Source organism: Apis cerana, linkage group LG10 (assembly GCF_029169275.1).
Source record: "Apis cerana isolate GH-2021 linkage group LG10, AcerK_1.0, whole genome shotgun sequence".
Classification (NCBI taxonomy): domain Eukaryota; kingdom Metazoa; phylum Arthropoda; class Insecta; order Hymenoptera; family Apidae; genus Apis; species Apis cerana.
The window spans coordinates 7,837,495-7,864,090 of NC_083861.1; the positions used below are offsets into that span (position 1 = coordinate 7,837,495).

The following is a 26,596-nucleotide window of genomic DNA, read 5'->3' on the forward strand; positions in this document are numbered from 1 at the left end:
ATAAATTATTTATGTATTAATAAATAATGTATAGATTAATTATTTATATACTAATATATAGCTATATATTATATAAAAATTATTTTAAGAAGATATTTCTAATGAAAAATAATTTTATTTCTTTCGTATGTACTTGACTTGTTCAAAAATAGTATATCAGCACGAAATTATTATATAAAGTGTCTGAAAAATGTGAAAATATGAATTAATTGGACATTTCTAAGATAATTTTAAATAGTATTTTTCTTTTAATTTTTTTGAAAAATTTTCATTACAATTAATAAATTATTAACAGAAAACACTGACCAATCAGGAAACGTGTAGCTTAATCGAACTGCGATAGTAGTGTTGGCTATATGTTGCCAACCTTGCACAAATAATATATGTCGAAGAAAATGTATTGAATATATATCTTGCGAGTTGATTAAGCTGACATAATTGGTCAGTGTTTTTTTTGTTAATAATTCATTAACAAAATTGTAATGAAAGTTTCTGCAAATTTTGAAATTACTTCAAGAATCAATTAACGAATGTTTCATTTTTGGAACATTGTATAATTTGAATACTTTCTGTATAGTATAATAAATACAATTAAATAATTAATTATTTTATTTCCTGCTATTAATTTATATGTTAATTTATATTTATATATATTATAGTAAATTATATATATATTAATAACAGAAACACACATACACCCACATACACACGATATTTTACAATAATGATAGTTTACAAATAATGATCCTGAATGCTTGCACAATAGTGAGTACATAAGAAGTATTCGCGCTTATTTGAATTATAATGAAGTTTCGTCAGTCATATAACGATAACAAATATGCGTATTTGTTGCGTCTTGTGTAAGTTTATTATATGTACATCATTATTCGATATATATATTTCTGGAATGTTCTCGATTAAATTTTTAAATTTCACATAATATGTGAAAAAACTAGAAAAATAAAAAGAAGATAAATATTTTAATGATACATAGAAAAATTCAAAATATTGATAAAATTTTAAAAGAAGATTCGAAATTTATAGTAAAAAATATAGTATTTGATTAAAAAATAAACCAATTTTGAATAGATTGATATTTTGATTTTTTACAATGTTACTTCATGATATAAAAAATATTAATTTATTCTGAACATTATTTTTTTAATGATAATAAGAAAACAAAAATTTTGCATAAACAAATTAGGTTTTTCCCTAAATATTCTCTTATTAAATGACTCTTAATTTTCTAATCGAATTAAGTATTATCGATCGAATTAGTCAGAATTTGCAATGAAAGGAAATGTGAAAAGAAGAGATTTATGAATTCAGTCATTGTGACCTGAATCACAATTTATCAACTATTATTTTTTATCGATGTATAATTAAAGTTCTTATAATTAAAATTGATTTATAATAGACATTTATCGAAAATGGAAATGATTTTGCAACATTTAAGAATACTATTTAAGAACACTATTTATTAAGATTAATAAGCACTTATGTATTGAATTGATTCGTTAACTGTTACGCGTTGAACGACAATCAACTAGCAAACATGATCCATATCCACGCTGAACGCGTTAATTACATGATTCTGTCTAGTTTATATAACATCGATCCAATTCGATTATAATATCGCGTGTAAACAAATTAAAATTTGACATGTTACTCTATTCGATGTTTGTTTTATGCGCACATACATTGTTCGAATTTGAATTTCAATGAACCAAATATCTTTTTTTTGATCTTTGTTCATTCTTTCTCCTTTCTTTTCTTTCTCTATTTTTATCTCAACCACAATTAAAAAACTTTGACGACACTGAAAATCTGTCCCTGACGCGACAAAAATTTGTTTTAGGGCAAAAGGCAGACGTTCTTTGTGGGCGATCAGCGAAATTATGCATCACTCGTTGCATCGCAAAGTAGCTTCCGGACTCACGAGGGAGAAGACCGGTGAAAACTGAATTTACAGTCTATTCGAAGCCGCGTTGTTCACGTGTATTTTGACCCCCGTTTCACCCTCTATGTCAGCTACCGTAATTTGCAAGTTGCGGCTCGATTTACACCTTTTCGATTCGCTCGCGTTGCTGCATTTTTTATTTTGTAAATTATGATGTTTCGATTTGATATATCGTTGAATAGAACAAATTAAGTAACAGAAAAGAGCAAATGAGCGAAAGAATTTCAATCATTTTCAACATTCTTAATTGTTTCTAAAATTTATAAAATCATCAATATATCTCTTTTGTATTCATAAATCTTTAAAATAAGTCGGCAAAATATATTTTTTGTCGAATAATAATATGTCTCGAGGATGTAGCAAGAATAGACATTATGTCAATTCATATTGTGCAAGAATAACTTTGTTATTGATATGAAACTACTGTTTCCATTGATTTAGAAATAACTTATAATCATAAACACTTTATCAATTCCATTCTTGAATTTCTCGTAAATTACTGTTTTCATCGCTCATATTGAATTATTTTCATAAAATTATACGATACAACAATTACCGAAGAGATTAATCGATTTTATAATAATGATAACAAAAGATTTTCAAAATTTTCTCTTATTTATTTCAAGAGAACATTCTTTTAAAAATTTCTCGAAAAATACAAATACAACAAATGTTTCGACTTTCTTTCCTGTTAATAAATCTCCATTTTTTTTTGTTATTTATCGTATTAAGAATTAGATTAAAAAGAAAATAATTGCGTAATTAACACGATAAAATTGAGAGAGAACTGGAAAATAAATAAATAATTATAAAAAACATTTGAATATTATCGCATTAAGAATTAGATTAGAAAAATAATCTTTATGCAATTAACAGGATGATAGTTGTTTTGAAGAACAATCATTAAAAAGTGTAAGATTATGTTATAGAAGTGAAGAAATATATTAACGAAGATCTAGTTCACGCGATTGTTCACTTTCATTTTACTTGTTTGCAATTGTCGACAATCAATGGCGATAAGATTGTTATTTTAGAATGATTGTTTTTCACGATATTGATTCGCGAAATATCGTCATCTTTCATTGACACTATGTTCCTTCTTATATCCGAAGAAAATTCTTATATCGTATTTTGCAAATAATCATCTTTCACTTCGATCACGAATCAAGATCAATACGTTTTTCGTTTCGAAACTTAACATAATTGTATATTCCGCGTGGAAAGTTCCAAAGTGATGGTTCAAGTCGTGACGGAGTTAGAATTATTCCTTCTTTTTCTTTTTTTTTTCTTTTGCGATAGAACGATTGAATCATCAATTGATCGAGTCACAATTTTGCGCGTACTATATATTAATATAGAGATTTTCAAAAATAGCAGGGCACGTACATAACTCGAGAAGGATCGAGAATTAAATTTTGGATCGTGTACGAGGCCTGTTAATCGGCCATAATTGGCTCATTACACGGAGCACTAGGAGTTGGCCAAAATTCGTATCCTCGCAAATTGGCACACGTGTCATCGGCCGGACGCATGTAAATCTGTCATGGGATTCCTCGATACGATGCGGTCAAGTGGGAAACATCAACTGGATCGTAATTAATATTCGGATAAATTCGAGGTGCGCGCCAGCAACAGTTTGGTTGTGCGCTTCCATCCACGATTGCTTCGGATCGTTTCGTTTGTTCCTGTTTAGATAGGATTTATTTTTATCTCCAATCGAGACATATGTTTAGATCCGATTTATCAATTTTTTTTCCTGTTAAGAGGGATAATCGTTAAGAAGAAAGATAAGAATCGTTGAAACGTACAATTACATATGATTATCGTTACAGGTTCAACGAAGATTTGATTATCCGATATCGAGTCGAGCAGGAACGATCTTCAGATCTTCATAGAGATAGCGGTTGATTCGAATTGAAAGAAATAAGAAGATAAACACTTCACAATTATACTCAACGATGTTGTACGACTCAATGATTGAAATTCAGGACGCTCGATGGAAAATGTTCATATACGGAAATAAGTATGTTGAACGAGGCTTGTGCTTCTAAATTACAAGCGATTTAAACATCTTGTACGACCATTTTCTTCTTCGCAGAAAACGAAAAGAATTTATGGAAAGAAAATTGACTGACCATCGTTCATCAAACGTTACAATCGAAGAAGAAATTATCTTCACCGTCCTTAATTTGTCGATCATCGAAATCACTGTGACTTCTTAGGCATCGTCAAACTTTGTTTTCTGTGGAGAGGCAAACTTTCCTCAGATAAACGTTATGTTATGCTCTCATATAGGGAACGATAGGTTTTATCAACAGCATGTGGCATTCGTCAGCATGCGTACTCTTTTAGAAGACTAGCTGTACTGTCATTCTTGGTATTGTCACACGAAACAAATAACAGAGTGCACGAGTGGCGGTGGAAATTAGACTATTTAGTTGTAATGGGTTATCGTCGCATGCCCCTACCTCCCAGTGACTTTTTGATCAATCTTCACGAGGAATGGAGGGAGCGCGAGTAAACGTTCGAAACGATTGGCCGGTTCATTGTCGTCACTGTTTTTTTCAACGGTATCGAGTATCTGTATAAAACAGCAAGAAGCCGAGTCATCGCGGACACAAGTCAGATCTTTCTTAAACGGCGTGCACGTATTTCGTTTGTTCTTTCACTCACAGTTTCCTTATTTCGATTTTCTCGTTTCGTTGTTCGATCGACTCGTTCGGTTTTTATCGGGTTTTTATCGTCTAGCGTAAAATATCAAATTCGAACTCGAGGAAGGGATTGAGAAAACAGGATGCCTTTCGCGGATACCGAAACTATTAATGGGTACAATCATCATCCGCAATTGAAACAATCTAAAAATAACCAATTGTTGCAAACGGTTGAAGAATCATCACACAGCACGTAAGTCATTTATCGAAGCTGATGAATGAAATAATAGAATTAAGTTAAATATCCATATATGTTAATTATGATCGATTACTCGCGAATAACAAAAAAAAAAAAATAGAAATAATTTATTCGTATTCTGTAATTTTTATAAAAAATTATTATTTTAAATTAATTATTTTCGTAGAGCGTATGTTAAAGATGGCTTTTTTCTTGAAAGATTAAAAATTTTTTCACAATTTTTCCACTTGTTGAATTTCAGATAAAATCGTTAATGTTGATTACGTTGGCTGCGTCAAGTCTTTACGAGAACTAAGTCAGTTACACACAATTCGTGGAAACATATCAGAACCTCCACTTACGGGGAATTGCTTTTCAGAGGATTCATTAACGTTGAAAATGTTGTTAATTGTAAATGGGTTAAATGGGTCAAACAATTGTTACAGAAATTTCGATTAATCAACATACTAATAGAATATATATATATATATATATATATAATATTGAAATTATATATTTTCTTTATTATTCTTTATTATTCTTTTTGCTATCATATTTTGTGATTCAGAAATTTAAAAATATTTTTACATGTTTCATTTGACGTTATAAACAAATTTGAATTAACTTGAATTACAGAAATTTAATAGTATACTCGAATTATTCATCAAATGTTTCAATAATATTTATGATTTTTTCAGAATAAATAATTATAATAAATAATTTATTGTCGTAATCAATAAACGAACACAATTATTGTATAAACTATATAATAATACAACAGTGACACGTTTTTGCTTGTAATTTTGATAACAATTTAAATATTTTGTTTACCAAGACTTGATTACACGCTCTTATATTAATATATTATGATAACAGGATATATTATATTTTGTTCGAATAAATTTTACCTAATTTTTGGATTTCTAAATCACTATGCCAATGACATCAACATATCGAAGTACATCATTTAATACCGAAAGTTTAACTTTAACAAGTTATCTCGAGTACGACGACAATAATTTAACGCATAATCGCTGTATAAATAAAAATTTTCTCAGAGAACGACACACGCGACCGTGAACTTTTGACTTAACGTGCCGTGCATTAATATTCTTTCAATATTTCGTGATGGAGAGAATGGAACATCGTTAAAAAAAAATCGGAGAAGCTCGAGAAGAAAGTCGAGGCGTTGAAAATTTGAGTCGATGCATCGTTAATATAATAGTTTGCTCGAAGCAAAAGCCGGATTAAGCAAAGAGCGGTTCGTTACTTATGGATTTCTTTTTTTTTTTCGAAATCCCATTTTCCCTTTTCCATTCCCCCTCTCCCCTTTGTTTTTTACATTTTTTCCTCTCCTTATCTCCATTCCCCTCGCTTGTTATTCCCGTTAGAAAGGGAAACGATATTCATCCCATCTTGGACGAGTGTTAGTTAGTTAGAGAAATTTGTCAGCGGTCTATTCGTACTTCGTTCAAGAGCACGTCAGAGATATGTAGGCGAACGTCCACGTGCAAGTTCGGTGTGTTTTGAAACATCCAATTAGAAGTTGCGAGTGTTCATACTTTGATTTTATTTATTCAATCGAGCAAACGAAGGGAGCTGGCGCGAAACTCGAAAGCTGCGCTTGGGACAAACGCAAACAGGAATTAAACGTAAATGGCGTGATGACGTTGACATTTCGGTAAACAGCGTTGGGAAAGCTGTGTGGCGGAGGGAAAAGAGAGGGAAACAGAGGTCGATTCGACAGCTTCAATCGCCGCCACTTTATCGGCGCAATTTCTTTGTCTTCGTAATCGTTTCGTAATCCGTTGCATCATTATCATCGGGTAAAATATGACCCAGTCGTGTGCATCTATTAGGATTTATTACGATCGTTTGTTATCGGAATATTTCTTCTTCTGCTCCGCAATTGATTCGAAGGCTGTTTCAATTGAACGAAAGATCGGAGATTGGCGATGATCGATCAATCGATACTGTCCTGTTTCATCGATCGACGTATCGCGGCAGCTTTCCGATAATCGGGGAAGCAGCGTAAAAATCGAATTTCTTTTTCCATCCTCGATTCTTTTCCCCGCGTGCTCGTCAATTTACATTTGATATTTAACCGGATCTGTTCCATCCGGTTTTATTTCTTTCTCTTCAGAGCTGCTTGAGAGCCGCTTCTCGCGAAGCGGACCCCCGATTTGAGAATATTCCCGAAAATGTGACATTTATCGCGACAGGTATCCGACGCGGTGATGTCAAGTAAGCGGGGATCTTAAATATTTTCTGCAAAAATCAGTGTCTCGAAGAATAAAGGAGTAAGGGAAGCCGGGATAAATGGAGAGAAGAAAAATGCCTTAAGCCGATTTCCGAGCATGGTGTGCATCTATAATCGAGATTAGAGCGACTGATATTGTAGGCAGAATCGCGGAGGCATCATTGAATCCTTGCCATGGCCCGGAGCGATGCGCATTCACGTCGTTATAATAATCGTCGACCTTACATTTGCCATTCATAACGGGCCACCGTACAATCCCGTTTTACGATGGAGCATCCGCGAATGCGGTTGGTCTAATGACGTTTGCCATACCCGCGGCTATATCGAAGCTTTTCCACGGGTACCCGGCGAAACTGCGAAGCAATTCTCAGATCCGCGGTTGAATACCGACTGTATTGGCAACGGAGATGCAATTCAACGCGTATTCAACGTGTATTCAATCGCATCATAATTTCATGTCCCTTATGACACGTGCGCGCCGCGATTACGCCCGTCAACCGTACGCGTCTCGTCTTATCGCCGCCTCTTTCTTTCCGCTCACTAAATTTCCGCTTACGAAACGCGGAGAAAACGCAATCGAGAATCGTGGAGGGCTCGCGATAATCCGAGGTACGAAAAAATGGATAGCGATTACAGCTCTATCCTCGTTTCACGTTCGAGATTTCTGGAGGCAATGTGAAACGAGATTCTTTTCGGCTTTTGCGGGTGTTATTTGACGCGAATTATAAAAAAAAAAGTAAGAAAGAGAAAGAAAAGAAAGGGGAGGGAAGGAACGCACCGACATTAAAATTCACAGTGGAGTCGTAAGTAATTTTCGATCGCGTCGCGTGTTATGTTGGAGGCGTGCTTATTCGAATGCCATTGAATTCTGTGTGTGTGTATGTGTGTGCATCTGTGCGTGGAGCCTGTTCACGAGCGCACGCGTGAACGCATACACGAGGCCTAGATGAGTTGTGCACGGGATGCGCATACACACTCGTAAACACGTTACGCGGCCGCCCGCGTATTTCGATGCATGATTTGTAATACCCTCGAAGCCTACATTCAGCTTAAATCCGGCGCTATTCGAGCCTGTTAGCAGTTTAACAGGTAACTGCACCGTTTTGTGATAGTTTCCACAGTGAAATTATGTTGGCCGGTTACGAATCATTCCACCTGCTCTCCCGTTCACCTAACTCACATCGATTATTCCCAAATACTCCGATTATTTTCATACTATTCGTGGCGTTGATCTTGTGTGAATCGATGAAAATAATTTTCTTCTATATGAAAATATTTACTTATATAATTTTTACGTAATTATGATTTATGTAATTATGTTATTCGATCAAACACATATTGCATAAATATATCAATATCATTTTTTATTTATTTACAACGGATTCGAAGTATCGATAGTAAATTGGTTAATATTTCTCGATATCGCGTAATAAATAATAATTTATGAAAAGAAAAAAAAAATCTTAACGTAAATATTAAACTGTGCTTCGTAAAAGTTGATTTTCACTCACATTTCATATTAAATATACCAACTGTTTGAATAAAATTGTTTTATCTTGTTTTTACGTGTATATTATTATAAAATTTAGTGATTTATTATATTTCTTCGACGAATTAATATAAAAGATTCGATTTATCGTTAATAAGATTTTCGATATTATATTTTCCTTTCTATTATTCCACGTATTCGACGTAATTATAAACTTTTTGAATATGAAAAAATTCGTCGTGTTCTCCACAAATTTTCAATAGATTAACATCAAGGGAACACGTAGATCGATCTAATACCAAAAAGATGTTACTTATTTTTCACGGTAAATTATATGAGTCGATTTATGAACATTGATTATATTCACGCGTTATCGCGTATCGTGAATTGAATTAAATTTTCGTAAATTATTCGTAATGTAACGAATTTGTTTCCTTACGATTACAATGCCAACATAAAGAAGATATTAAAGATTGGTATCGCGAATCTATGAAACATATGAAAGTTGACCTAATATTTATATTAAACGTTATATTATACGTTTTGTATTAAACGTTCTTTTTTTACACAAATTATTGTTTATGTACTACACATTAGTAAAGAAAGAATATTTTATAAAGAATATTACAATTTCCTGTCAAAAGCATAGATTATTGAAAATATGGAGCGTATTTCCCCAACGCACTGTACTGATATATACAGACACACATATTTTCAGATATACGTTCGAGGATCTGCAAGAAGCGGCACAATATTTGCTGGACCGGATCAAATTGAAGCCAAAACTTGGAATCATATGCGGTTCTGGAATGAGTTAGTATGAATTTTGAAATGGCTTGGCATTTCTGGTGGTGGGACAAGTCAACGTTATTCTATTCCCAAACAGGATCAAATGAGCAAAACGAGTTGTGTCCAGGTTCCCTGGCCGATTGTCTCGAGAATAAGCAGTACATCCCCTATCAAGAAATCCCGCATTTTCCTGTCTCCACCGTGAAGGGTCACCGAGGCCAGATGGTTTTCGGTTATTTGAATTCTGTACCAATTATGTGCATGCAAGGCAGATTTCACTATTACGAGGGTTATCCACTTTGGAAGGTAACACGTATTCGCAATCTCTACGAATTTATATTAAATGCATTTTCGCCACCCTTTGAAAATAAAATTTTAACCCATCATTGTCCATCGATTTTATTTTTCTCTTTTTTTCGTTTAATTTAATCACTCGGATTATTTATATAAATATACTTATATACTTGTATTTCTTTTTCCCTTTTCGAAACGCAGTGCGCCATGCCAGTAAGAGTTATGAAGCTCGTAGGTGTGACTCATCTGATCGCGACGAACGCGGCGGGAGGTCTAAATCCCACATACAAGGTTGGCGACATTATGATAGTGAAGGATCACCTGAACATGATGGGTTTTGCGGGGAATAACCCTCTTCAAGGGCCAAACGACGACAGGTACTTTCCCTCGTTCCTCTTATCCTCAACGCGCCGTACCGTGAAACGCGTCGCATTACTCCATTTTGTATTGCTCCCGTATATATATATATATATATACACACACTCTCTTATATTCTCTTATGGAGTTTTATTTTATTTTTTATTTTTTTTGCGATTCTTACATTAGCTTAAAGTCCTCCGTACATGGGGAATCAGCGTTAATTAGTTTCTTCGATTTTATGGAGAAAAAGCGAGAGAGGAGAAGTGGGTGAAAGAGAGATAAAACTGGGAGGGATGATGGATGAAAGAAAAAAATAGCGGTTGAAAGGCGGGCTAGTGAGATTCACGGTGTGAACGGCAATGAATTCGAATCCGCTTCGAGTCGACAAAGGCTTTCGGGCTCGTTTCCGGAAGGAAAATCGTCGACGACGCTCGCAGATTGCGAACTGCTCGACGAACTCGATTCTTCGAGTTCTCGCCCCCTAAGGGCAAAAGGGTGGGAGGCGGATAGCCGTGCGAGATCGTTGAGGTCGTCGAAGGAATAAAATTAATCTATTTCATCGGAACAACCCGTTGAATCGGATTGATGAACTATTTACCCGACGACACAAAGAATCTGATTGACGTATTTACTTAAAGATATTCCTCGATTTTTCTGTCTTCACCATCTTTCTTTTTCCCCCTCTTCTCTGTCCTCTTCTCGTTCACACTCGGTTGAGTTTTAACCTTTCGTCCCTTGAAACTTGAGATACTTTCATTCTAACTTTTCTTCCTCTTCCTTTCTTATTATATCAATATTCCTGGAACTCATCGAATATGCTTGCCAGTTTCTCGCGCTTCCTTCCATTTCTTCCAACGATTACCGTCTCCTCGCAGGATGAATCACGATCGCGTTGCTCTTCGCGTTTCTCAGATTTGGACCGAGGTTTCCGCCAATGAATAAAGCTTACAACGCCGAACTCTTAAAGATCGGTCAACAGGTAGCGAAAGAGATGGGCATAAGCGACATCGTGCACAAAGGTGTATACGCGTGTATCGGAGGGCCGAATTTCGAGACCGTGGCTGAACTGAGGATGTTAAAAATGATCGGCGTCGATGCTGTAGGTTAGTGTAATTATCGGAATAGAATATTTCTCGAACGGTTATGCCCGTGAAAATTCCATAATGCCTTGTGTATTTCCTTTCAGGAATGTCTACGGTACACGAAGTGATCACCGCCAGACACTGTGATTTGATCGTGTTCGCCTTCAGCCTGATCACGAATCAATGTACCATGGATTACGATAAGTGCGAGCAAGCGTCTCACGAAGAGGTGATAGCGGTAGGAAAAGGAAAGCAAACGTTGCTTCAAGAATATGTGTCCAATATCGTGATACGTCTGCGAGACAAATTGAACTTATAGACGAAAAGAAAAAGAATGATTTCTATAATTTATATATTTATTAGAATATTTTTTAGAATGTTTTTAACGAGTCTCTCTTATTCGTATTCGTCTTATTCTAAGAGAATAAGAAAAGAACGAGGAAAAAGAACGTTTTTGATATGCGTGATATTTATCAGACAAATGCTCGAACGATTTCTCAAACAATTGTAAAAATCCGTTCACGGGAAGTAAAGGTTTTCATTAGGGATTTTTAGTTTAATCAAGTTAGATATTACACGTGCAAGTTTTATCGCGATTTTTTATCGTTAATTACCCACTTGCCTCGAAGAGGAGATATTTTCTAAACGAAATCGAACGCTTTCATCGAGATGCACGATATCTTGATAAGCTTGTGAACGTAATATGATAATTTCGTATACGAGCATTGTATCGAGATTTTTTTTAGATAATTTACGTTTAAAATATCGGTTACTGCCCTTATTTTATTCTTTGTCGTAACACTACGAATAATCGCTGATTAAGCAAGAGAGATAATTAAATCAGTATTCGACAGTATTCGACACCGAAACGAAAAAAGAATTGGTTTATCCACGAGGAAATCAGCTTGTTATCAGCATATTATTCGAACGTGTTTCAATGTTTGATCTCAACAAGCAGAGAATAAAAAGATATACGTATTTTTTGACATGCGTAATTCAAAATTCGCTTAAATTATCCACGACGAGATCCATAAATCGATCGTCCCTCGATCTCGATTGATTCGTAACACAAGTCTTGAGAGAGAGACCTTCTTTAAAAAGGGGGAACTGTTTAAGAGTTGGAGGGGTTGGTAGATGCCGCCTCCACCCCTTCTCCAGCACCCTCGTCGATTTTCCTCCCTCGCTTCGTTACCTTCATCTCGTTTCCGTGCTCTTCCATCGCTAATGCATCGGTGTTCGGCTTCGATAAATCTCGAGCGGCAAAGACCATACTGCCGCGGCCCTTCTTCTCCCCCCTTCGTTTTCCGCCATAGTTGCTCCTTTCGTATTACCTTCCACGATGAAATTATGACATGACGTCGCGGTGAAAAAGTCACGGTCGAAGATTCAATGTCGTCTCGATCGTCTCCGGAATTGGAAAGTATTTGGCTTTTCGAGGAGACGAGAGAATACGTTCTAGTCGGGTTCTTCTCTCTCTCTCTCTTTCTCTCCTTTCTTCTTAAGAAAAGGAAACGAAAGATGAAATTATTCTTCAGAATGCCGGTAGAATGTCGCGCCATACCACCTTGGCGAAATGAAATTACTATTGCCGATTTAATGAAAAAAAGGAAACGACAGAAATTGTTTATTTCGTCGTTTATTTCGCGATTTCGTAAAAGCTTGTTTAACAGCGGCGTGATCGAGATGGGGCACGGTCTGATATACATTTAGCGAAATTAATACGTGTATGAAACGTGTACGAAATTGAATAATTTTATAGACCGTTCTCCTTCAATTTCCATCAATGATTTTCCGGTACACGAGAGATATCGCCGCGGCGTGTTACATATTTTGTGAGAGGAGATGGGAAATTATAATTGTGCATGTCTAGGAAGCTTGGCGCGAAACGAGAGGAGAAGTAATCAAAGATATCGATGGAAATCTTCTTTCTCGCTTTCTATTTCCTCTTGTAATTCGTAACTTTCACAAATACTCGCAAGGTGTTATGAGCGAGCCCGTCTAATTGAACTTTCCTCTTTTGCACGATCGAAAATTCGATTTCGCGAAGTCGTTTACACGAATCGCTTCTCCCATTTCTTCTCGTCGTGGTTTTACGGCGTGCGAAACGCGATAGAACGGAAAGAAAGTATTCGTTCGAGTATCGTGCTCGAATATTCGCGGTTCGATTCATTTGGAAATCATAATTTAGCTCTTCTCGTTCGGCCTCGATTTCGTTTCTCGAGTATCATCTCGACTCACTTCACTCAACGACGATCTTCGCTCGAATGGAAGAACGAGGGCGACGGTAACTAAAAATTTATACAAACGGATCGGCACGGTCGGAACAGCAACCTTGAATTGAATTTTAAACGGTAAATCCACGCTTGTGACGGCACGTGCCATCTTTCGGAATAGAATACTTTCCGACCGTCTGCACGAGACTGTTGCATCCTCTCCGATTTGAAAGGGATACATTCGAGCATGTTCCGTATGGTATTCAAGGATAGGGGAACGAAGGGCGGAATAGCTTCGTCTGGTCGTATATTTCCACGGTTGTGGAATAGAAACTGTACGAGGGATCAGTTATTGATATTTCTGAAACGGCAGATAAAACTTTTCCCTCTGTCTAGGAAGCTCTCTCGTATATCTTTCGTTTACCGATCTGCCTTTCGAAGAACAGCAATATCATAATTGAGATAGGGGATGATGTATTTCGGGTTTAACTTTCGCGTTATTCCGCTGCGATAATGCTGAAAAAAAAAGGAAGTTAACAAATGGGTAAGGTAAGGTATGGGTGTTTGCGCGGGCAACGCTTAGAGGGATAACGTGAAATGAAATTCAGAAGAGAAGAAACGTCTTGATTATTTCAGAGAGTAAGATTGATAAGGTAATCCCGTTTTGTATCTTTATATAAGTTATCCTCTTTTTTCTCCCCCCCCTCTCCCATCACTTTGCTCTTTTTTTTTGTTGCCTGATTCTTCTATGAAACGTAATGTAATTTTACCGTAATATCACGAGAGAGAACAAAAACCTCGTACTTTCTATGAATTAAAATGTAGAGAAAGAGAATGAACAAATGATACGCTTACGCTACGTTAACGATGCGTCCGTATTTCTTTTTATCAGTTCGTTTCATTAGATGAAAAGTAGAATTATAGAATATCGCGGTACAATAATGCGTTCCAAATCTCTTTTTTTTTCTTTCTTTTTCGTTCTTCTTTTTGCGCAATATTAATTTGTTTTCGAGGAAATTGAAGTGAACGAATGAAAACTGGAATCGTCGAATGTTTATTAAAAATATTTAAGTGTACTCTAATCCCCGTTATATATAGCGAGATAAATTAAAGTATTCAATTAATTGATCGATGCAATAGCATGATATTGTTTAAAGCATTCTCTTTTCTTTAATATATATGGAATATATAATAGAAAATAAATCAAGACTCGAATATAGCTTATCTATTCTTAATTGTTCTCTTTTTCATAATTTTGTGTCAATTTTCTTGTCAAAAATAATTCTTGTCAAATCTAAATTTTGATATTTGATGAATTTAGTTTGATAGTTACTGTGATTGATTTGTCATTTTATCACAATGGTCTCTATGCAAATGAAATAATATAAGCATATATTACGCATACGGATCGAAGAATATGTGAAATTAATTAGGATCGTACATTGTGTGCGTTGTATACATTGTATACAGATATTTTAACAATAAAGAAAAATAATAATACAAGAATGCAAGAAACAAATTATAAATGCAAAAAATAAAAATATAATGCAAAAAACTCAAAAGATATATAAAAAAAGAATATGAATACAAATAGAGAAAAAAATTCATGGAATCCTAATTTGGTTAATGGGTTTCGGAATCATTAATTTTTTAAATTTTAAACGTGTGAAATATATATAATTTTTAAAATATAACAATCTCGTAAAAAAGATATCATACTTGTTTCACATTGAAATATTAGAATCAATTGTTTCATATGTAAATTTGCAAGAAGAAAACTGATTTTTTTGGACATCTTTAAATGTAAATCGATATTCTATTAACCAATATAAATACAAATAAATTATTTATAAAATAATTATTCACTTGTATCACATCTATTCTTAATAAAATTCATTTTAAATGTTCATTTTATATCTATATATATATATATAAACGGACATTTAATTAAATTATGCAAAGTGTAATTTAAGTGCGTCGATAAAGATGAACGCTATAAGCGTTCGTCGTTTCAAAATTTTCCCGCCAGTCGCGCTGGAGTCGCTCTCATGAGTATTCACCCCTCCTGCGCCACCTATAGGTTCGCCGGGCTGAACGAACCGCTAGTCGAGTTAGTACGACTCGTGACGTCGCGGAAGTTGGTTGTTTGTTTTGTGGTGTTCGTTGTACCGTTTCGTCGGCGATGTGATCGGTTTTAAAAGTGACGTGCGTTTTTTCGTACACATTATTTCGCGTTTTATAACGGTTTGTCGGTTTATCAGTATATCGATAATCTATTAAATGTAAACGCGGGGAACGCGGAATACGTCTATTTCCAAATTTTGGCGTTAGTCGGTGTCCATCACGTTCTCTCGTTACAATTCGATCATTTATCTAGTTGATCGGCTAAATTTTTGGAAAAGAATCGTCCAAAATACATCGAAATTCGTCTATAGCGTCTAATCGAAGTTCGATATCTATCGATGTCGTTACAAGGTCTTAAGTCGAATTGCAATAGTAACGTTCCTCGATTCTTACTTCCGCGTTCAGAGTGTGGGAACAGTATAATAAAACGACACTTGAACACGTTTGGTCATCTCAATTATTCGTGCTTCTAGTCGGATGGTCAGTGTTTAACGGCGTGTCAAGCGGCTGGCTAATTAATTGCGTGTTGTACGATCGGAACGACTAACATTCGTCCCGAATATTTAGACAGGAGGCGTTACTATTACTTAGGCTTCGAAAAACGGTATTACGATCTGAAATTGACGCATTTGCAATCGTGCGCGCGCGCGTGATCAGTTATTCGAGTGTAAAAGAATTTACGTCGTTACAAACGCGATTCCTACGGCGAAAGTGAGCGACGGTAGTGTAGTAAGAGAGGAGAGTGGATCGCAAATAGAGAACAAAAACACGGAGGCGAGTTTTTTCACGAGAGTCTTGGAATCGGAGTGTTTCCAATCGAGGACGAAAGAAAGAAGGCCGGTAAAACATGTCGAGGCTGTTGAAAGGCGAACCGACGGGCGGTTATATCATTGACTCTATCGCAGATCATCGAATGTATTAACCCGGCCGCAAATGACGCGTATCGTGGCGTAAGCGAAGAAAAAAACGGTGGCGGAGGACGAGCACTGGACACACATTGGGAGAACAGTTTTTTGATCTAACCAAAGAAAGAAAAGCAGGCCAGGCATCGTGCCTCCCACTGCCTACCGGAAGTCATATGCCCATACACGCGCGGAAAACGGTAAATCATCGTAGAAGCCATCGGCTATAACGAGCGTACACGTTTATTTTGCATTGGACCGAAGCACGCCTGCCCCTTCACCTCTGTTCGTTTTGTTTTCCTTGGTTCGCCTACCGTCATTGTTTCGTCTTTTTTTTCAGGTATGTCGACAAAACAAATATATTTTGCCGATAATAGTATAAAGCATACATATATATATATATATACATATTGCGTATTTAATATATATGATTTCTTTCTATTTTTGGCATTGTGTTAATATGTGATAATGATGTTAATTCTTCTCTAAACTGACAAGAGTAAATAGTTTGCCTTTCCTATTATATTTTTGGCGATAATATAATGATATAAATAAGACGTCATTTCTTCTCTTTTTTTTTACATTCACATATTCTACCAAAATATGTATATAATAATTTCGTTAAAAATTTTTATTTTGTATGCATTATACTTGTTATAAATCACTGCTTTTTATTTATTATACTATAAGTTAAAAATTAATGTAAATGGAAAGATCAAAGAAAAAAAATTTCGTTTGCCCAATGACGACATTTCATTCGTATTCTCATTCTGACAAATTTCAAATATTAAACATAAAAGAAGTTTAATATATAAAGTCTTTAAATCCATGATATAAATATTGCAATTTCAATTTCTCTGGTCTTACAATTTGCTTCTTGATAGATTTTATTCTATTATAGTCGAAATTCTTATAATTCCAATTTCAAGTATAGTCTCGACGATGTTTTTCTGATTCGTTAGAAATTTGCCTTAATCGCGTACAGTGTCCCCCTCTTTCATCATCTCATTTTCCCGCTATTTTATGGGGTCACGTGATCGTGAAAACAGGGTATTAGATGGCGTTAATTTTTCGCAGCATTTCGACGCCATATTGTTCGAAGTTTCTTTTAATTTACGGTCGTGTCATTTTCGCGAAATTTCGTATGTACGTGCTTTCGAATTCATGTTTATTAACGAAAAAATGATTGTGCAAGTGAGCGAGTAAGTGAGTGATTATACAATTATTGGATTCACGTCGTCACGATTAAAAATTATTGGACAAAAGATACAGGAACGATGGTAGAATATCGACATGTTACTGCAGGTACGAAATGATCTGGAACTCGGAACGATGTATGTTTCCTCCCCTCGTTTCTCGTGTGCAGCGGCTGTTTTCTTTTTCCTGTCTCCCTCCTTTCACCTTACTCTCTGTCCTCCTTTTATCCGTCCTTTTTTCCCATCCTACCTCTTGTTCCTTCTTTCAACCCATAAACAACCGGTGCCCGACGTTTGCCGAGGTTATTGGTTTTTGCGAGGGGCACGACAGTGCCGTATACACGCGTCCGGCAGACCCGATTTTTACAGTTGCGTTTTCTCTTTCTTACATTCTTTCTTTATTCTTGCTTCTCAATGTTTCCGATCATCTTCTTTTTCCGTCTATCTTTGTCTATCTTCGAACGTGAACACGGTCATGCACACAAAAGAGAGACATATACGACGTATGCTTCACATGAATAGCGGTAGAATTCACATGAGACTAATTCTCAGAGACGAACACTTTAATTATAACATTGCCACGCGCGTATACCTACGTGTCGCACGATCGAGATATCGACGCTTTTATTAAACACAAGCAAGTTCAACGATGCTAACGCTATTATCCGATTACCGACAGAGCGTGCCGTGCGTACGTTTAAATTTGATATAACGAAGCACGACTTGTTGTATTTTCTGAATAGACCATTCTTTGATAAGTATTTCCTCTGATAAGTACAATTTTTTTCATAGTTATTTAATTAGTATAAACATTTATAATTGTTACGATTAATAATTAATAAAGCTTTCATTTTTGTAAATAATATATTGGATTATCGGTTAATCAAACAACACGTTAAGTTGTTAATTAAAGATAAAATGTAATATCGTTTAAAATCGAAATATAAATCTGATGGAAATTTGTTTCCTTAAAAAGATATTAATAAAGATCTCGCGATAATAGATATGAACATCCAAATTATGATATCGAATCGTTAAATTATATTTATAAGCACGACGTATTCGGAATTAATGGAAGCGTATTTTGGCTTATTCGCTGTCATCCATATTGTCAGCACGAAATTTGTAAAAAGGTATATTTATCATGCGTTAATACATAGCCTTCGGATACTATGCCAAGAGTATTGCGTATTGTACATCTAGTAGTATCCTGACCGAGATTAATATACATATAAGTACGCACAGTTATACGTAGTCTATTGAGAGCTTGTAGACGTATTTGGTTACAATGTTCTCCGATGAACGTAATCGCAAATGTAAGATTGTATTTCTGAGATCACTGTAATTCAGATACCGTGTTGAATCAACAAGTATCGTGTTGTCGATAGGTAATGCGAATCGTTGATGGTCACAGAGATGGGAGATTTAAGTCGATCGGAGGAAATTCCACGCGATGATGGAATGGAATTAAGAATTGCGGATATTTCGTGCGGATATATCGTGATATCATGCTCACCGGGAAAAATATCGCGTTAAACATTGCACGCGAAAACCGATTTTATACACGTAACAAAAGACGATATACGGTAAATGATGGCGAACAATGAAGCGAGAAATCTAAAATATTAATCGACGATCCTCTAATGGTTAATTTAATTACATTGGCCACCGCGAACGTCGACCTCATACTTTTTCCCCCGTCTCCCCATTTTCCTTTGTCTCGATGCTGCGTGTCAATTTTTTTTCCGTAACATCCACCCTATACATCTATCGAGTACACGACAGGGGATGCACGTGTACCATGCCAAAGCCGAAAAAACATTGGCTGCACTTTCTGCATCGTCGTCCCGTTGATCCGTACGCGTCACGTAGGTACCCGGAATACGTATACACATCCTGATACCGAGTTTCGGGAATAATGGCGGTACCGCGTCCTGCCGTCGATTCATTTTTACCCAATTTCACGCACCGGTACACCGCGACCCAACCACTAGTCGCGTACACCCCCCCGCAACATTCGCGCGCTCCGCCAAAACTTCCCTTCGAAATCGTCTCTACTCTCTATTCTTCTTTATAGCGAATTCCACCCTTTTTTTCTCTCCTCGCCCCTTCTCTTTCTCCTCGTTTCTTTTTTTATCCCATGCACGCTCCCCTCTCGGTCGAAAACCGCGTTGTCACTCTTAATTTTCGTCGTGTGAGAACGCACCCTGTTTTTGGCGTCGCGCTCCATTTTCGCGGTTCATTTTCGCCCCGTCGTGTACGTGTAATGCGTTTTTCAATTGCACATCCCGCAATCTCATCTCGCGATCTCGATAGAAATTTACTCGCCGATGCTTTTGCACGCATGCATGCATTCTTCATACCCTTTCCGTTCCGTTAAAACGGATGTAACTTTAATATACTTTACTAAGTAAATTCGTTTCATCGAGAAATATCTTTCTCGCTACGTTCGTCTTATTCGTGATTATTTTTGCCAGTGTCTTGAGATTATTCGTATCAAAGGTATTGTAGATTTTCGAGCCATTGGTTTTTTATGAATTTATTGAAATTCTAAATTGACGATACGAGTGATTGACACGTTTAAAGAGAATTTATTAGAAATCTGACACTGACAGATTTAGGCAAAGAACAAAATCGATATGAAAATGTGATACAATGTACATTAATCATGTGCAGTCAGTAGTGTATATATTAATATATATAGACTTCCATGTCGTGCTCAAATCTTTTCCTCTCTTTCCCCCCCGTTCTTCTGTTTCTCTGTATATACGATCTTCGGGCGCCTAATACACATTCATGTTCAAATCTATTTTTAGGGGCCCCTATTTTATTCGAGAAAATTTTTAATTTCCATATCTCTCGTCTCGTGTAGCAATCATCGTGACGAACCGATCGTTGACGATATTCGAAAGCGGATAGAATTTAGATAAATTTCATAGTCTCATTATCATGGTGGCTTTGTATGGCGATTTACTCGATTCTAGCCCCGTCAACATGTCGTAATGAGATTTAGTTGCCACGGTCGCGATATCCCTTGCTCGATGTAATTGTAGCAGCTAACGTTGCGTAAAGCGCGCCTGAGGTAATTAATAATTTTACATTAATTATGCAACGGTATGGTTTAACGTTCTAATTAACGTCGCACACCACGGACAAATACACTCGTATATTTTTCTATAAAATTTTCTCCCCGCCTCTTAATAAACGTGATACAGAATGGCCGCCCGATTTCGTTTGCTCCATTTCGAGATTTTCCTCCGCGGATATATTTTTGTTACCTCTATATCCAGTGGTTTCCGGTCGATTTTTTCCGCTAATTTCGTGAATTCCGGCTTAACGCAGCTGATAAATTATCCAATTTGCACGGTTCCACGGTTCCCAGCCGAGGAAATTATTTATGTCGCAGCCAGAGCTGACGAAAAATCTCGTACGGGGCGACATGCCGGTTAAATATGACGCGATACGTTCCGCAATTCCCTGCCCCCAGGAATTCGCGTGATAACGCGGACACTAAAATACTACCCCAAGGGGTGGATACTTTTTGGTTACTTTTTCTTCTTTTTTTTTTTTTATCTTTTTTTGGGGGAGAGACACCTTGTTGTTGTTGTTGTTGTTGTTGTTGGTGGTGGTGGTGTTTGCCTTCATAAACCTGCACGAAACGTGTGTACTGAAACTTTCTCTTTTCTCTTGAAACCGGGATTCAAGCGGGATTATATGTATGAATGGTGGACCACTCGAAAATAAAAGCACGCGTGGCCGAGTGAGTCGCATAAGTTCATTGCTGAACGAAAAAAAAAAAAAAAAGAAAAAGAAAAAGAAAAAAAGGGAAAAAAGAAAAAAAGAAGAAACGGAAAAAAAGAAGAGGGGAAGAGAGGAGAAACAAAGGAAAAGGGAAAAAGAGAGGGAAAGAGGAAAAATTTATATTTTAAATAGTGAACGAAATAGGGATATTTCTGTATTCCTTGATGACAAAGCTCTACGACGGGACTTTTAATTAATTAAAAGTGAGCAGCAGTTGCCGTAAGCGTGCGAGGCCGTTCCCAATTTTCACGCAATTATACCCGTTGTCCCCAGTTTTGTAGGACATTTTCCGTGACTAACGGGTAAACGCCATTGTTGCCCAGTGAAAATGGATTGATGGAAACAATAGAAGAGGTAGAGAAAAAGAGGGGCATAGCCGGAAGAGGGATGTGGATAGAGAAAGGGGTAAAGAGAGCTCGGTCGTGTCACCAGCGGCCAGTATCAATTATTTTCAAATTACGAATTTCACCGTAGCATAGTACAATTGATTTATCCACGTCGTCGAGTACAGACGACGCAATTGATCCCTGTCGCTCTTTCCATGGATCGTTGAGCGTCATTTTTTCTTTTTTTTCCCCCCCAACCCCCCTCGATATCTTTCCAGCCTAACCGATTACCGACGAATTTTTCAAAGTTTTCGATTATCCGTGGCGTATTCCACAACTCGATCGAATACTTGAAAAAGACACGTCTCGTATGTGTGTGTGTTTTCTTTGGAGAAAGATAAAGATGAAGATTCTTTCTCCAGAATTGTAGAACATCGCAAGAATTGATAGAATCTAATGCCGGTGAAATATTCCACGCTTATAACGTATGCATTCGAGTACCGCGGAGAACGCTTTCATTTCCAGGAAATCGTGCGCAGAGAGATCGGATCTATGGAGCCAGTCAATAAACATAAATGTATATGCGGGTAGAATATTTTATACCAATGTAATGTTAATACAACGAATTCGATTCGAAACTGAATCGTAATGGAATGACGATATAGAAAGTCATTATCGATCGGGAAACGTTAAAATTCCGATAAGACTGTCTTGGATAGATGCAATCTATGCAACGATCCCGACCAAAATATTAATTTACTGTTACAGCTCTAAATCTCTAAGTACGTTTAAGTAGTTATCGAACCCTTGCTTTCGATTTATATCTCGGGTTCGTCGTGTGCTTTGTAGTCGTAATCACTCTCATCGATCAGTTTGAATCACGTGGAAAAGTGAGCGGGGCGGGATATTTTAAAGGAATTTTCGTTTCGATTGCAGCGCGCAGTGTTGGAGGAAATCGAAATGGTCGAGCTGTGCGGAAGCGGGCAACCGACTTCAGCGATGGGAGTGATGGGGATCGGTTCGGTTGTGTCCGCGGCTACGTCGTCCTCGTCCTCGTCTACGACCACCACGGCAGCCTCGTCCTCGGCGTCTGGACGCGCCGGGGTCTTAGAGACGCAAGTTCGCGGCCAGTGGTATCGCGTGTTCGTCTCGTTGGAGGACGATTATCTGAGCATCTCGTTGGACGAGAGCTGCGAGACGGGCAACAACGCCTTGAACAACGGTAACATAAATAACAACAACGTGGATAGCCTGAACGATCCGGACGTGCCGGACTCGGTTGCCAATCAGAAACGTATCGTGCGCGTGGTGAAAAGCGACAACAACGGTCTCGGGATCTCGATCAAGGGTGGAAAAGAGAACAAAATGCCGATCTTGATCTCGAAGATTTTCAAGGGGATGGCGGCGGACGCGACCGAGCAGCTGTACGTGGGCGACGCTATATTGGCAGTAAACGGGGAGGATCTACGCGAGGCGACCCACGACGAGGCGGTGAAGGCGCTCAAGAGGGCCGGCAAGGTCGTCGAGCTTGAAGGTGAGTGAATTATCAAAACGTATTCCTCCTTCATTTGCATGCCTTTTCTGCGCGCGATCGAAACGACTGTGACCGAGACAGTGGTTTGACCGGTATCCGTTTATCCGAACAGGTTTCTTATATATAAAATATCGATATTGCTCGTTCTTGGAAGGTGAAAAAGCGAAGGCAGTAAGGTCATCGGTTAGTCGACGACGAGAAGAGAAGAAGAGGATTGGACACGATCGGGATAGGTTGAGTAGATAGGAGAGAGAAGATGGTAGATTTCTAAATGTCACGTAACGGATTTCTCCTGTTTAGAGAACGGTGTAATCTTCCGCAAGGTATTTCTTATTCCTTTGAAAGGCTTTGATACGTCCTTATGCACAGATGTGTTTAACGTTGCCTTCGTTTCCGTAAATAGCGGGGCTGCTGCGTTCTCTTAACCGAATTCGATAAACGAATTAATCCGGGAGCATCGACGGTTCCTGTGTTTCCCTTTGAGCGTTAATTCGCGGATAATTAATAGCCGTCGCGGGAATCAGGATGCCCGACGCTCTCGACTCGGAAGGAATCCTGGAAAGGGGAGTGTAAACGCAAACGCAGATTCATTTAGTCGTGCGTCGTCACTCGAAGCATCGAAACGTTCGGCCGGAAGTGGAAGTAGCTAGGCTAGGCTGGGAAGCTCGCCGTCAGACGAAGGGTGGCGGGTTAGGAGGGGCATTAACGAGGTTTTCGCTCCAATTAGCCCCGAGTACACGGCACATTAAGTTTCGACGTAGAGATTCCTGCCAGTTTCTGCAGCTCGTTTTAATATCGAATTCCCTGTCTTTGAACTCGTGCCATTTCGTACTCGCGTTGCTCGCGTGAGAACGAGCGAGTAGCCGCTACATCGCGAGGAAAGGGGATGCGACAAAGGGGGAGGCAGACGGACAATGATCGTGCGTCGAGAGGAACCTTTTAGTCTAATTAATGCACTATATAATTCCTGGGGCTGTTCATCGGGATGTTTTTTTCGAGAGATATGCTAGAATGGAAGAAAAATCTCGACGATTCTTTCCCTGGTTTCCGGTTTGAACGCGAATGAGGATGGAAATAGGTGTGATTTCCGCGCGAATTCTCGCGCTATCGTACGCCGTCTCGTATACCTCCGGTATTATCAAAAAGTGTGAGGCTAAAGGAAACAGCGCGGGGTGAAAGGTCGGCGAGAAAACCGTGTACCGTGCTGCCTAGAGCGTTAAATGGCGCCTTCTTTCCCTTCCTCCTCTCTCTCTCTCTCTTTTCTTGTTTTTCTCTTTTTTTTTCTACCGCCCTTTCTTTCCACGCTTTTATTTTACTTCCTTTGTGACTGGCTATCGTTTGTTTCTCTTGTACGAATCTGCTACGAGCGACACAAGCATGCCCAGTGAAGCGCAACGCGCGCTCTTTCTCGTGTTGCACATGCTCGTGTGTCCGCCTGCACTTTGCATTTAACGTTTTCCGGCCGATGCGCGACACGTGTACACGTGTGTGCACGTACATTCGACTCCCATACATGTATATAGATATATATATATATATATAGATATTCTATGTACGAGTCGGTGCGCGTTGCTGCGGGGCTTTCAGCGCTGCCAGCTCGCGATTGTATGCGCGCGAATGCACCTGCACACCGTTATTTCCCCCTCCGTGTCTGAAAAGCTCGCGCGACCAAAAATTCGGCCGGAGAATTCGTTATCGAGCCATTTTCGGCCACGTCCGTTTACCCGAAATCCGTTCCCCATCCGATGAAACTCGCCGGCTTTCGACTCGTCGTCGTCGCGGTTTTCGGGGGAAATTACGCGCAGCTCGATCAGAAGCCTGCAAAAGAATTTGAAGATCAAGGGAACGTAAAAAGGGGCGATCGAGGCGGTTTTTACTCGAGCGCGTGCCTCGATTTCGCAGAAGGAAATCCTGGCGTTTTGGAGAGGGCGACGTGTCCCGACCGCGTTCCTTTCGGTGTTACATCGCGACATCTCGTTGCCCGACAGCTTTTCTTTTATTCACGCGATTTCTCGTTGCACGTAGTAGACGAGCGATACCCTCTTCCCTGGCTCTTCGTGCTTTCCTTCGTGCCTCCCTCTCCTCCCTGGCCTCTCGACTGCCACTTTCGCGCGGGTGAGATGCGAGGAATGCGATACTCCTCGCTTTACGACGCGGACGCGAGAGATGCGAAGACGCGGAGGAGGAGTGCGGCCGCGTGGGCGGCCTAGAAGGAGAGGAATACTGGAAAAGGGAGATGTGCAACGTCTGGAAGATAGAGAGAGAGAGTGGAGAGAGATTACTGGTTGACCCGGCATCGACTGTATGGAGAAGGAGGAGGGGGAAAGGTTTGGAATACATTAGCCGAGGATTTTCATCGAGAGCCGTGTCGCGGATGGACCTCTCTGATTCCCCGCGTCTCGTTTAAGTCGAGATTTCGTGGAAAACTTCCGGTTTTACGGGATAAAATTGCGCGATCCTTCTCCCTCCCGCCCAGCCAGTCTGACAAAGTTTCCAAAAAGGCTCGCCGGCGAGGAATCGAATAGAAGTTACTCCGCTCCTGATAAACGAAGTCGAATTTATTGCTCCACCGCTTTCCAGATTTATCCTGATTTATTGTATAGACCCCTTACTTTTTTCCTCGTCTTCTTATCCCCTCCTGCTGCTCAACTGTATGAACGATCTTACGCTTCCGCGAGAAGGAACGATTGTTTCCGGTAAAGATTGATTCGATCCTGATTTCCGTACAGGATCGTTGGAGCTTCGAGAGATAGGAAGAGGAAAAATTTTTCCTCGATCCATAATTAATCGTTCTCCTCCTCCTCCTCTAGATTCTTTCCACTCTTCTCGCGAAGAGAGGAAACGGCGATCGATTAGCGAAGCGTTTGAAAAATTCGCGGCACGTACAAGTTGGCCGGCTCGAGCCGTTAGGATCTCCTTACGACTTCGCGTGACTTTTCTTCACGGTTATCTATTCACCGGCAATCTGAACGTCGGGATCTACGGAATTCCTTCCACGTGAAATATCGCGTGGCCTTGATTATGGATCGCCGCGAGTAGCCGAGATTTTATTCTCCTTTTATCATCCTTTCGCTCACGACGTTACGTTATTCGCCCGTCCACGCGAGCAATCGCGTTGAGCAATAATTTCATCGCTCGCGCGTACGCTCATATTACCGGATTGGGTTGCTCCGGTTGGCTTGATCGTTGCCCGCCCACGGTTTACGTAAGAGCGCTTGTTAATAACGAGGGGCCGGCAGGTGATGCAGGTGTTGCGCGATGGCGATTAGCCATCGACCTTCGAACGATTGCTGGTTGTGCAACGCGTTCGATTGCATTCATCACTGGCCGAAGGGCATACGAGCGTCGAAGGAATCGTAATTATTTTTATATATCCC

The 26,596-nt window shown here is 38.6% G+C and overlaps 2 protein-coding genes across 4 annotated transcripts in view; both read left to right on the forward strand.

Annotated features, from left to right (window-relative positions):
* Positions 1-4,549: 4,549 nt before the first annotated feature.
* On the forward strand, positions 4,550-14,555 carry LOC107992440 (purine nucleoside phosphorylase). Of its 2 annotated transcripts, none has more exons than XM_017048298.3 (6): positions 4,550-4,864; positions 9,317-9,411; positions 9,485-9,693; positions 9,883-10,058; positions 10,954-11,144; positions 11,228-14,555. In XM_017048298.3, the coding sequence occupies exons 1-6, from the start codon at positions 4,755-4,757 to the stop codon at positions 11,440-11,442; spliced, it is 996 nt and encodes a 331-aa protein (XP_016903787.1). In that variant the 5' UTR covers positions 4,550-4,754; the 3' UTR covers positions 11,443-14,555. The 2 variants fall into 2 exon arrangements, with proteins under 2 accessions (XP_016903787.1, XP_016903789.1); XM_017048300.3 differs by having other exon boundaries at positions 9,515-9,693.
* Positions 14,556-15,446: 891 nt separating this feature from the next.
* The window catches only part of LOC107993614 (beta-1-syntrophin), a 298,727-nt gene continuing 287,577 nt past the window's right edge, over positions 15,447-26,596 (forward strand). The window contains exons 1-2 of one of the 2 annotated variants that reach the window (XM_062080047.1): positions 15,447-16,562; positions 22,622-23,219. In XM_062080047.1, the coding sequence (XP_061936031.1) occupies positions 16,539-16,562; positions 22,622-23,219 (622 nt within the window). In that variant the 5' untranslated portion in view covers positions 15,447-16,538. Of the gene's footprint in view, positions 16,563-17,444; positions 17,668-22,621; positions 23,220-26,596 lie in introns of those variants that run through there. The other variant, XM_062080048.1, reaches the window with a different exon arrangement.